The sequence below is a fragment of the Pan troglodytes genome, chromosome 6 (assembly GCF_028858775.2).
Source record: "Pan troglodytes isolate AG18354 chromosome 6, NHGRI_mPanTro3-v2.0_pri, whole genome shotgun sequence".
Classification (NCBI taxonomy): domain Eukaryota; kingdom Metazoa; phylum Chordata; class Mammalia; order Primates; family Hominidae; genus Pan; species Pan troglodytes.
In genome coordinates this window covers 11660660-11673692 of record NC_072404.2, presented here as the reverse complement: position 1 = coordinate 11673692, position 13033 = coordinate 11660660, and the positions used below count along the sequence as shown (strand labels likewise).

Sequence of the window (13033 nt, the reverse complement as noted above, 5' to 3'; positions counted from 1 at the left end):
TTACAGGCATGAGCCACCACACCTGGCCTACGTTTTTTATTTTAATAAATAGTGCCAAATTTCTCTCCTAAATTCACCAGCAGTAAATGATAGTATAAGAATTTTCACACATCGGCCAAGCGCAGTGCCCCACACCTGTAATCCCAGCACTTTGGGAGGCTGAGGTGGGCCAGTCATCTGAGGTCAGGAGTTCAAGACCAGCCTGGCCAACATGGCAAAACCCTGTCTATAACAAAAATACAAAAATTAGCTGGATGTAGAGGTGTGCACCTATAATCCCAGCTACTCGGAGGCTGTGGCAGGATAATTGCTTGAACCTGGGAGGCAGAAGTTGGCGTGAGCTGAGATCATGCCACTGCACTCCAGCCTGGGCGATAGAGCGAGACTCTGTCTCAAAAAAAAAAAAAAAAAAAAAAAAAAGATTTTTCACCATCCTCACCAATGCTTGGTATTATCTAATTTAAAAGTTTGCCAGTCTTACAGGGAAAAAAATACTGTTTTGTTTTAATTTTTCATTTTGCTAGTTACTAATGAGATTTAGATTTTTTAATATGTTTTTTGAACATTTCTTATTCTTCTGATGTGTTAGCATTCTTTCATTGTTGTATCTGCTGTGGAGTTATTTTTGTTTTAGTGGTCTCAGGTTAAATTATAATTCAGGGCTGGGTTCACTGGCTCATGCCTGTAATCCCAGCACTTTGGGAGGCTGAGGGAGGCGGATCACTTGAGGCCAGGAGTTTGAGACCAGCATGGCCAACATGGCAAAACCCCATCTCTATTAGAAACACAAAAATTAGCTGGACATATTGGCACATTTTTGTAATCCCAGCTACTTGGGAGGCTGAGGCACAAGAGTTGCTTGAGCCCGGGAGGCAGAGGTTGCAGTGAGCCGAGATCGCACCATTGCACTCCAGCCTGGGTAGCAGAGGAAAACTGTGTCTCAAAAATAAAAATAAATTATAATTCAAACTATATCTCAAGCTTTAATCTATGAATGACTACTTTGATTCTTACAGATAGTATATAGTGTAATCAAATTTCAGTGTTAAGATAAATGTAAAGAGTAGGTATTGTTAAGGGAGAGGGTGTTTTTGTTTCTTTCCTGTCCTATCTCGGAAGCTCAATATAAGTACATAAGGAGGGATAGGCATAGGAAAGAAATTGAATTATTAAAATTTCATTTTTTCTTAGACAAATAAACCTCAGAGATCACAACCCAATCTCATCAAACCAGCTGCCCAGTGGCAAGATCTGAAAAGGTTGGGAGAAGAAAGGCCTAAAAAGTCTAGAGCAGCATTTGAATCAGATAAGAGCAGCTATTTTTCAGTGTGTAACAACCCATTGTTTGATTCTGGGGCACAGGATGATTCTGAGGATGACTACGGTGAATTTCTGGATCTTGGGCCTCCTGGAATCTCTGAATTCACTAAGCCAAGTGGCCAAACAGAAAGAGAACCCAAGCCTGGACCGAGTCATAACCAAGCAGCAAATGACATTGTCAACCCCAGATCAGAGCAGAAAGTCATCATCTTGGAAGAAGGTAGCCTTCTTTACACAGAAAGCGATCCTTTGGAAACTCAGAACCAGTCATCCGAAGACTCAGAGACAGAGCTGTTATCAAATCTAGGAGAGTCAGCTGCTCTAGCAGATGATCAGGCCATCGAAGAAGACTGCTGGTTAGATCATCCTTACTTCCAGTCTCTGAACCAACAGCCCCGTGAAATAACAAACCAGGTTGTTCCTCAGGAACGGCAGCCTGAAGCAGAACTGGGCCGCTTGTTGTTTCAGCATGAATTCCCAGGGCCCGCTTTTCCAAGGCCGGAACCCCAGCAAGGTGGGATTTCAGGCCCCTCTTCTCCTCAGCCTGCCCATCCTCTAGGAGAGTTTGAAGACCAACAGTTAGCAAGTGATGATGAAGAGCCAGGTCCAGCCTTTCCAATGCAAGAATCTCAAGAGCCCAATTTGGAAAACATTTGGGGGCAAGAAGCTGCAGAGGTAGATCAAGAACTCGTTGAACTACTAGTGAAAGAAACGGTAAGTTTTATTTTATCAAGTAAATGTAGAAACTACATATACTGAGTTTTTTCTTTTTTTTTTCATTGCAAAAAAAAAGAAAGTTGTTGGTATGCGTGGACTTCATTTTCCTAAGAAGTATATATCTAGATGTACAGAATAGAAGAGACACTCTGAAGACATGAAAATGGAATCAGGGTTCCTTTACTATACTTAACCTTCAGGAAGCTCTCTGGGATTCTAACTGCATATCATGGTGGCCTGGTGCTGTCATACCTGCAGTCCCTCGTTTTTTTCAAATTCCTTGAGTTCACTCCAAATGGAAACCCTTAAAGTAGGTTTATTGAATTACCTAGACCTATGCTGTCCAATATGGCGCTTACTAGCTCCTTGTGGCTGTTTACATTTAAATGTCTTACAGTTAAATAAAATTTTCCAGTGGCATCAGTCACATCTTAACCTTAGTAGCCACATGAGGCTAACAGCTTACCTCATCATCAAGCATGGAGGACAATGTTTCTGTCATCCAACAAAGCTCTATTAGTGGTGATATTAAGAGTAACACAAGGGCCGGGTGTGCTGGCTCACACCTGTAATCCCAGCACTTTGGGAGGACAAGGCGGGTGGATCACAAGATCAGGATATCAAGACCATCCTGGCTAACACGGTGAAACCCTGTCTCTACTAAAAAAATTAAAAATTAGCCGGGCGTGGTGGCGGGCGCCTGTAGTCCCAACTTCTTGGGAGGCTGAGGCAGGAGAATGGCGTGAACCCGGGAGGCAGAGCTTGCAGTGAGTCAAGATCGTGCCACTGCACTCCAGCCTGGGCGACAGAGTGAGACCCTATCTCACAAAAAAAAAAAAAAAAAAAAGGTGTTACATCTGGTAACCACTATTTGCCTTCAAACAAGTCCATTAACCCTACTTTACCCGGCGGGTTTTTTTTGTTTTGTTTTTGGTTTTTTTTTTTTTTTTTGAGACCGAGTCTCATTCTGTCACCCAGGCTGGGGTACAGTGGTGCGATCTCAGCTCACTGCAACCTCCGCCTCCTGGGTTCAAGCGATTCTTCTGTCTCAGCCTCCCGAGTAGCTGGGATCACAGGCACATACCACCACGTCTGGCTAATTTTTGTATTTTTTTAGTAGAGACGGGGTTTCACCATGTTGGCCAAGCTGGTTTTGAACTCCTGACCTCAGGTGATCCGCCTGCCTCGACCTCCCAAAGTGCTTCGATTATAGGCATGAGCCACTGCGCCCGGCCACCCAGGTGTTTTTATCTAGCCACTTAGGTTGTGTGCTGCTTGAGGGCTGGCATGAGATTGTAACTTATTTGTGTTTGGATTCCCTTTGTCTAGACAGAGATGCTCAATATTTGTTGAAGCAATGAAGAATGGATCTGTAAAATGGGGACAGAGAACCAGATCTCTCAAGACCTTTCTAGACCTCATCTTCTATGTAGACAGATGAATCTGGGAACTAGTGTTGAATTTGAAGACACACACAGACCTGCTTCACAGCCCTTTTCTAGTCTTTAGTCATCTTATTATACTTTTTGCCATCTGTCTTGTATTGCCATTTGAAACCATTCTAGTGAATGAAATATAAATTATGTTCTTATTTGTTTCTAGGAAGCAAGATTTCCAGATGTAGCAAATGGGTTTATTGAGGAAATAATTCATTTTAAGAATTATTATGATCTGAATGTGTAAGTATACTACCATGCTTTTTTTGTGGTGGTGGTGGTGGTGGTGGTAAAATATATGTAATAAAAAATTTACCATTTTAATCATTTTTAAATATACAATTTGGTGGTGTTAAGTAAATTCACATTATTATGCAACTATCACCACCATCCATCTTCAGAACTCTTTCAGCTTCTCAAACTGAAACTCTGTCCGCATTAAACACTCACTCCCCATCCCCTTCCCAAGCCAGTGGCACCCACCATACTACTTTCTTTCTATATGGATTTGGCTACTATCAGGGACCTCATGTGTTTGTTCTTTTCTGACTGGCTTATTTCACTTGGCATTATGTCTTTTTTAATGACCTTGTTCGTTCTGACATTAGTGATACACAGACTGTTTTCTGGATTTTATGGAATACTGCATGGTTATAGAATTATGATAACTGAGTTGTTTCTAAGCGTTGATACTACGTGTGTTTTAGTCAAGATGTTAAGACATTTTCTTCCCTACAATTGTAACAAAATGTTCTGCAACCACTCTGTTTGGAGAAATACATGGAAGCATTTTTTTTTTTTTTGAGACGGAGTCTCACTCTGTCGCCCAGGCTGGAGTCCAGTGGTGCGATCTCGGCTCACTGCAAGCTCCACCTCCCAGGTTCAGGCCATTCTCCTGCCTCAGCCTCCTGAGTAGCTGGGACTACAGGCGCCTGCCACCACGCCTGGCTAATTTTGTGTATTTTTAGTAGAGATGGGGTTTCACCATGTTAGCCAGGATGGTCTCGATCTCCTGACCTCGTGATCCACCCGCCTCGGCCTCCCAAAGTGCTGGGATTACAGGTGTGAGCCACTGCTCCCAGCCATATTTCTTAATTTTCATTATAAAAGGGATAAATATGGGCCAGACATATGGGTCACACCTTTAATTCTGGCACTTTGGGAGGCTGAGGCAAGAGGATTGCCTGAGTCCAGGAATTCAAGGCTGCAGTGAGCTGTGTTATGCTACTGCACTCCAGCCTGGGAGACAGAGTGGGACCTTGTCTCTTATTTTAAAAAAAATTTTTATAAGTGGTAAATATGCTTTTTTAAAAAATAAGTTTTCCTGAAGAATATAAAATGAAAAATATACTCTTTCCCCTCCTTCTGATCTGCAGAGGTGAAATAATTGTAATTTTTTTTTTTTTTTTTTTTTTTTTGGAGACAGAGTCTTATTCTATTGCCCAGGCTAGAGTGCAGTGGTGCCATCTTGGCTTAAACAGCAGTCTCCACCTCCCAGGTTCAAGGAGTTCTCCTGCTCAGTCTCCTGAGTAGCTGGCATTATAGGCGTACTCCACCCTGTCCGGCTAATTTTTGTATTTTTAGTAGAGACAGGGTTTCATCATGTTGGTCAGGCTGGTCTTGAAACCCTGACCTCGTGATCTGCTCGCCTCAGCCTCTCAAAGTGCTGGGATTACAGCCATAAGCCACCGTGCCCAGCCTGGTGGTAAATTTAAACAAAATAGTTCACTAAACACCTTTCCCCAAAGTTCCTATCTTATACTGTAGTTCTCAGTCAAGGTTGCAGGTGAGTTTCTTCCCTGCCAAGGCTGAGAAGGAAGGGCCCCTTTCCAGGTGCTTAGCCCAATGTAGGTACTTTTTTCTAATTTGTACAATGACACTGTTGGAGCCATTAGTGGCCTTGTCTGATCCCACCTCTGTACAGAGGCAACCACTGTCATCAGATTTATATTTATTTATTTATTTATTATTATTATTTTTTAATCATTCTTGGGTGTTTCTCGCAGAGGGGGATTAGGCAGGGTCATAGGACAATAGTGGAGGGAAGGTCAGCGGATAAACACGTGAACAAAGGTCTCTGGTTTTCCTAGGCAGAGGACCCTGGGGCCTTCCGCAGTGTTTGTGTCCCTGGGTACTTGAGATTAGGTAGTGGTGATGACTCTTAACAAGCATGCGGCCTTCAAGCATCTGTTTAACACAGCACATCTTGCACCGCCCTTATTCCATTTAACCCTGAGTGGACACAGCACATGTTTCAGAGAGCACCGGGTTGGGGGTAAGGTAATAGATGAACAGCATCCCAAGGTGGAAGAATTTTTCTTAGTACAGAACAAAATGGAGTCTCCTATGTCTACTTCTTTCTACACAGACACAGCAACAATCTGATTTCTCTATCTTTTCCCCACATTTCCCCCTTTTCTGTTCGACACAACCGTCATCGTCATCATGGCCCGTTCTCAATGAGCTGTTGGGAACACCTCCCAGATGGGGTGGCGGCCAGGCAGAGGGGCTCCTCACTTCCCAGAAGGGGCAGCTGGGCAGAGGCGCTCCCCACCTCCCGGACGGGGCGGCTGGCCGGGCGGGGGCTGACCCCCGGCCTCCCTCCCGGATGGGGCGGCTGGCCAGGCGGGGGCTGACCCCCCGCCTCCCTCCCGGACGGGGCGGCTGGCCGGGCGGGGGCTGACCTCCCGCCTCCCTCCCGGACGGGCTGGCTGCCGGGCAGAGGGGCTCCTCACTTCCCGGACGGGGCAGCTGCCGGGCGGAGGGGCCCCTCACTTCTCGGACGGGGCGGCTGCGGGGCGGAGGGGCTCCTCACTTCTCAGACGGGGCGGCCGGGCAGAGACGCTCCTCACCTCCCAGACGGGGTCGCGGCCTGGCAGAGGTGCTCCTCACATCCCAGATGGGGCGGCGGGGCAGAGGCGCTCCCCACATCTCAGACGATGGGCGGCCGGGCAGAGACGCTTCTCACTTCCTAGATGTGATGGCGGCCGGGAAGAGGCGCTCCTCACTTCCCAGACTGGGCTGCCGGGCAGAGGGGCTCCTCACATCCCAGACGATGGGCGGCCAGGGAGAGACGCTCCTCACTTCCCAGACGGGGTGGCGGCCGGGCAGAGGCTGAAATCTCGGCACTTTGGGAGGCCAAGGCAGGCGGCTGGGAGGTGGAGGTTGTAGCGAGCCGAGATCACGCCACTGCACTCCAGCCTGGGCAACATTGAGCACTGAGTGAACGAGACTCCATCTGCAATCCCGGCACCTCGGGAGGCCGAGGCTGGCAGATCACTCCCGGTTAGGAGCTGGAGACAAGCCCGGCCAACACGGTGAAACCCCGTCTCCACCAAAAAATACGAAAACCAGTCAGGCGTGGCGGCGCGCACCTGCAATCGCAGGCACTTGGCAGGCTGAGGCAGAAGAATCAGGCAGGGAGGTTGCAGTGAGCAGAGATGGCGGCAGTACAGTCCAGCTTTGGCTGGGCATCAGAGGGAGACCGTGGAAAGAGAGGGAGAGGGAGACCGTGGGAAGAGGGAGAGGGACAGGGACAGGGAGAGGGAGAGCTATTTATTTATTTTTGAGACGGAGTCTCACTCTGTCACCTAGGCTAGAGTGCAGTGGTGCGATCTCAGCTCACTGCAGCCTCCGTCTCCCAGGTTCAAGTGATTCTCCTGCCTCAGCCTCCCAAGTAGCTGGGATTACAGGCATGCGCCATCATGTCTGGCTAATTTTTGTGTTTTTAGTAGAGACAGTTTCCCTATGTTGGCCAGGCTGGTCTTGAACTCCTGACCTCAGGTGATCCATCTGCCTCGGCCTCCCAAAGTGCTGGGATTACACGTGTGACCCACTGCACCTGGCCTTCCCTTAATCTTTATCAATTTTACTTAACATGCTTGTCAGTAAGGCAAAACCGTTAAGAGTGTACACTACCAGGCCATAGATTGGTGGTGTTGGTCAGTTCTGGAAATTTTGTAGCTGTTTCCTGTCTTCTGTAACTCTTCTCCCACAATCTCCATGTCTCTAAGTCCACCTCTTTGTCTCTGAGATGCATTCTGGATGATTTCTTCAGGGGTGTTCTTCTAGCCCACAAATTTCTCTTCAGTAGAGTGTAATCTCCTTTTAACTCATCCACCGTGTTACTGGTTTTCAGTTATGAAATTTTAGCTTTTAATTCTCTTGGTTATTTTCCTAGAGTTTTGCTCTTTGCCTATATTTTTAATCTTTTTTAAATTTCTTTAACCAATAAACGTAGCTTCTCTGTGAGTTTGATTGTTCTGATGTGTTAAGTTCTTGGGAATCATATTCTGTTCTTCCTGCTGGCTCCCATGGTGCCTCGTTTTCTTGTGTATTTTCTAAATTTGACTCTAAGCTCATGTCTTGAGTTCTTGATAGAGTTGGTTTCTTTAGAGATTATTGCTTTTGCTTCTTTCAAGTCCCCAAGGGCAGTGTCAGTTTGAAACGACTTTAGATTCCTGTCTTGGAAGTTTTTGGATTACACAAACTTTTTTATTTTTTATTTTTTTGAGACGAAGTCTCACTCTCTTGCCCAGGCTGGAGTGCAGTGGCATGATCCTGGCTCACTGCAACCTCCGTCTTCTGGGTTCGAGCGATTCTTCTGCCTCAGCCTCCTGAGTAGCTTGGATTACAGGTGCCCACTGCCCAGCTAATTTTTGTATTTTTAGTAGAGATAGGGTTTCACCATGTTGGCCAGGCTGGTCTCGAACTCCCGACCTCAAGTTATCCCACTGTCTCAGCCTCCCAAAGTGCTGGGAGACGTGAGCCACCATGCCCTGCAAACCTTTTGTTTATTTATTTATTTAGAGAGAGAGAGAGAGAGAGTTTTGCCCTTGTCGCCCAAGCTGGAGTGCAGTGGCATGATTTCAGCTCACTGCAACCTTCGCCTCCCAGGTTCAGGTGATTCTCCTGCCTCAGTCTCCCGAATAGCTGGGATTACAGGCATGTGTTACCTCACCCGGCTTGGATTACCCAAACTCTTAAAGCATTTTTTATTTTTCAACGACAGACTCTACCTGGGTATTTAACCTTCCTTACAGTGAGGAAAGAAAGCCATTTGGTTATTTACATGCCAGTTACTCACTCTTCTGAAGCCTTTCCACATATTCTTTATTGTGTATAGTTTTTAAACTTGATTATTGTAGAATATAATATACATAAAGAAAAATGAACAAAATAAAGATGCACAGCTCAATAATTTATCACAAACCAAACATTTATGGAACCACAACCCAGAAATCTTCAAGAAATAGAACGTTGCTATCCTTTTTGAACACTACATAAAGATTTTGTATAGTCTATAGTCTTTTGAGTCTGATTTCTTTTCACTCAGCATTATGTTAGGTTTATTCATGTGGGGTAGAACCACAGTTTATATATTTTCCATTGCTAAGTGGTATTCCATTTATACCACTTAGCAATGAAATTTTCCATCTACTTTTGATAGGCATTTGAGTTCTGACTGTCACAAATAATGTAGCTGTGAACATTCTCCTGCTTGTCTCCTGAACTCTACTTGCCCCACAACCTGGCATCCACCTTCCTATTGGCTATGTTTGTGTCTTCCAGCAGAATTGTTTGTTGGAGATTTTTTTCCCCTCCTAAGCTTTTAAAATACTTTCTTTTTGGGTTTCCAAGTGGCATGATAATAACTACATTTTTAAAAATTACTAAGCTTTATTTTTTAGAGCAGTTTTAGGTTTATAGGAAAATTGAGCAGCAATGACTACATTTTTACAATGAAAACTTTCTTGTAGGCTTCTACTCGTCTAAAAAGCAACTTATATGTGTGAATTGCTTTAACAACTCTTCGACAATACTGAGTTATGATGTTATTTTTTGTAGTTAATTAGAGTAGGCATGAAGTAGCATAAGTGACATTTCTTTGCTAATTGGCTGTGTTTTTCATATATTTGTTTACTAATTGTATTTCCCTTGCGTGTGAATTGTTTACTTCTCTCTTCTCTTTGAATTCCTTTTTTTTTTTTTTTTTTTTTGGTTAATGTTTTCCTGGTTATGAAATGTAATACAGGTTTGTTCATTACAGAAAATGTAAATGATAGAGAAAAGTATAAACTTAGCTCATTTATAGAACAATGATTTGAATACCAGATACCATGTTTTAGTATTTTTTAACAATTTAACCTCATAGAAATTGAGTATATTCAATGTTTTTCTCTCCTTCTGCAAATGAACATCATGTTTAAATATATCTTCAAGATTGTCTAGAAAAATCACTAAAACATAATCAAATTGACACCTTCTCTTACATTTCTGTTCTCCTACTTCCTGAGTCTCACATGTGTACTTATTTTTAGGGACTTGCTGACCCTCTGTGCTTTTTGTGTCACTCAGAAACAAACACTGATCCTTAAACACATTAAAATTTTTGTGAAATCCAAAAAGCAAGGGAATGTACAGTCATTGTATTGCATCTTTTCAAGACAATCTTGTTTTCCTGACACTGCTTTCCTTTCCATTAGCCTCCGGACTCCTAGGACAATGTTAATTCCACAGCTAAACTAAAATGTTAATGGAAACTGGAAATAAGGCCCAAAGCTGAGTTGAGCAGGCTGGGATTTTGTTGTAGGTCAGTCTCAGTTGCTTTATGTGCGTCTTTAAATGGCCTTCAGATGGAACCGTCTGGCCATTTTAAGCAGGAAGCCTATTCATTAGAGAACCACATGGCAGGTAATCTACTCTGCCTGGTTAACTTAGACCTTTCGCTCACACGTGGTCAACTTCAGTTGGATGAAGGCAGCAACAACTATCTAAGGGTTGAAAGGTTGGAGTACTAGCCTGGCTTACTTTGCAGGAGTGACTTCTCTAGAACTGCTAGCATGTCAGATCAGCTCAAGCATGAGGTCATATGAAGAGGTGGGCAGATTGAAGTCCGACAGGCTTCCCCACTGCTTTTGCCCCAGGGTGCAGATATTAGAACAGAGGCTACCACTTGTTTCTGTAGAAGAAAAACTTTATCCTTCATTTTCTGTGCCTCCAAATGTCACTTAACCTCCACAGAAGAGTTGTGTTGGTAAGCATAATGAAGGGATTAAACTAGAAATGAATTTTGACAGTTTATAGTGAGAGCTTCTGATTTCTGTCATGTGGAACTTCATGTCTGTAGCATTTCAGTATTTGAAGTTCTTAATATTGTTGCAAATATAAAATGAATTGGGGAGAGATGAACCTCTCAAACATGTTTTGTTTTTTCAAGAAATCATATCTACTGTTCCATCTGTATTTCATGTAGAGGTGTATTTATGTATCATTTACTTGAGAAAACACGTAAAAACAGACCATTTTAAAGCTAGTCCGTGTCTGGTTTGTCGCCACATCAAATATGCACATGTAATGAGTTGTCTGGAACTCAGGCCTTTCCCTACAGACGGGATTTTTGCTGGTAGCTAATTCTCAGGTCAGCCTTCAAAGGTTTGCATAACCTCATTGCACACCAGTAAATTCTAGGATGGAGAATTACCACTGATGACAATGGTTTTAAAGGAAAATGTACTCTGAATTCTTGTCGCCCTCTGTAATGGGAGGAGTTGCCTGCTTTTTTTCCTCTCTTTGGGCCTCAGGCGTTGTGTTCCGTGGACTGGGCAGGCTGTGGTGGTAGGGAAGTGGGGAGCTTAGAGATGAAGAGTATATGGGACTCCTGAAGTAACGGCAAAGGGAAATGCATTGAGATGTCAGGATGAGGGAGAAGGCTTTGACGTGGGTCCCCGGCGGGGGCTGCAGAATCAACGAACGTCTCCAAACCAGTCCCCAAACACTGGCACCTGGATGAGAAAAGGAGCAGAGCTGAGCACTTTTTCTCTGCCCTCTTTCTGCCAGACCTCCTGTTCTACTATTACAGGCCTTACTATTGACATCTGGCAAAAGAGAACCAGTAGAAAGGGAAGTGTGTGAGAACTGCAGGTATAGCACCTAGGAGGTCATCTTAGAAATCTACTGGAGCAAGAGAAAGAACAGAGAAAAGGGGAAGTCCCCATTACCCTCCGAGTGAAGAAGCTTCCTTGCTACTGAATGTGGCTAGAGCTGTACCCCACCCACTCTGTCTTCACTACTGTGCAGTCGTTCCAAGGTGGTTGTCTGATTTGACTGTGAAGAGCCTGGATAGTTAACATCTGTTGAGTCTGGGTGGTGATACATCAATGTGTGTTATCTCACTCTATATAGCCTTACTTTGGAAGTATTTCATGCTGATAATAGACAAAGCTAGTGGGTTTTGTGTGAAGAGAGTCTGTTCATAGGAAAACATGATCTGTTCATCAGTCTAGCTTAGCAGCTAGCTAAATAAACCAAGTGTAACTCAACGGCTCATAGAGCTTTATATTACCATAGAGATTTATGTTACCACAGGGGTATAAAAAGTATTAATGAATTAACAGAAGGTCTTTTATATTTCATTTATTTATTACATCTCTTAGCAGACTGTTTTTTACTGTAAATGTGAACACACAGTTTTCCACTTCTTACTTGTTCATAGTTTTCTTGACAAAGAGTAGCTACTTTTCTTTCAAATTTTCCCATTTTGTGGTTTAACCAATAATAGTTTCAGTGACTTCATTACATTAACACCCAATTGATACATAAACTTCAGAGGAGTTTGCCTTAATCAGTATGTTCATTGCTTTTTAAATTTTTTATCTTTCACAAAGATAGAAATTCAGTGCAGTTGTTTGTTTATTTGTTTAGTTTTTCTGGGCTACAAACATCTTAATTTCTTGATAGGCCAGTTGTAATGTGTGACTAAGGACTGTATTCTTCAAACATTGCATTTGAAGCAATGGGAAGGTGTGGGATTTGGAAGCAGTATGAAAGTAACATCATTTGTTTTTGCAGACTTTGTAATTTTCTTCTGGAAAACCCAGATTATCCAAAGAGAGAAGATAGAATCATTATAAATCCCAGTAGCAGTCTGCTGGCCAGCCAAGATGAGACAAAGGCAAGTGTCATGTTCGTGTTTTGCAGTCGCTGCCTGGAAATGCTCTGCTTTGGTGATGGTGGTGGTGTTGTTATCTCTGTGGGAAGAAAGTGCTTTGTTGGGACAAGTTTTTAAAGACTAGCCGAGGGACATAGGATTTCAGAATATGTCTATACTTCAGTGTGATCTCCCAGTCTGAGCCACTTTGAATTCTGTCTTTAACTTCTATCTTTCCTTGTAATTCTTATCTTCCTTTTCCCACAAAGAATTGAACGAATTCTCCATATCTTTAATCCTACAAAGCAAATTCCTAAAGCAAAACAAGAATTGACCAAAACTCTTAACATTTTATTATGAAAATTTTCAAACCTACAGAAAAATTGAAATATTTTACGTTGATCATTTATATACCTACCACTGGTACTAGTTAACAGTTTACTGTATCCTCTTTATCATACATATGTCCTCTGTCTGTCCATCAGCACATCTTGTTGTGTTTCATTTCATGATAATGCATTTCAAAGTAAATTGCAAAAACATGAGTACACTTCCCTGTAAGTACTTCAGCATGCAGATCATTACCCAGAGTGGAATATCTTTTTCTTTTGATGTGAGGTTTGTATACAGT

General features: G+C 43.2%; 1 protein-coding gene across 4 annotated transcripts in view; it reads left to right on the top strand.

Annotated features, from left to right (window-relative positions):
- RNF216 (ring finger protein 216) overlaps nt 1-13033 on the top strand; it is a 166540-nt gene that overhangs the window by 38823 nt on the left and 114684 nt on the right. For 2 of the 4 annotated variants that reach the window (XM_054655462.2, XM_001140695.8), the window contains exons 4-6: nt 1363-2034; nt 3640-3716; nt 12324-12426. In XM_054655462.2, the coding sequence (XP_054511437.1) occupies nt 1363-2034; nt 3640-3716; nt 12324-12426 (852 nt within the window). Of the gene's footprint in view, nt 1-1191; nt 2035-3639; nt 3717-12323; nt 12427-13033 lie in introns of all 4 variants that reach the window. The other 2 variants (XM_054655461.2, XM_518955.9) reach the window with 1 other exon arrangement.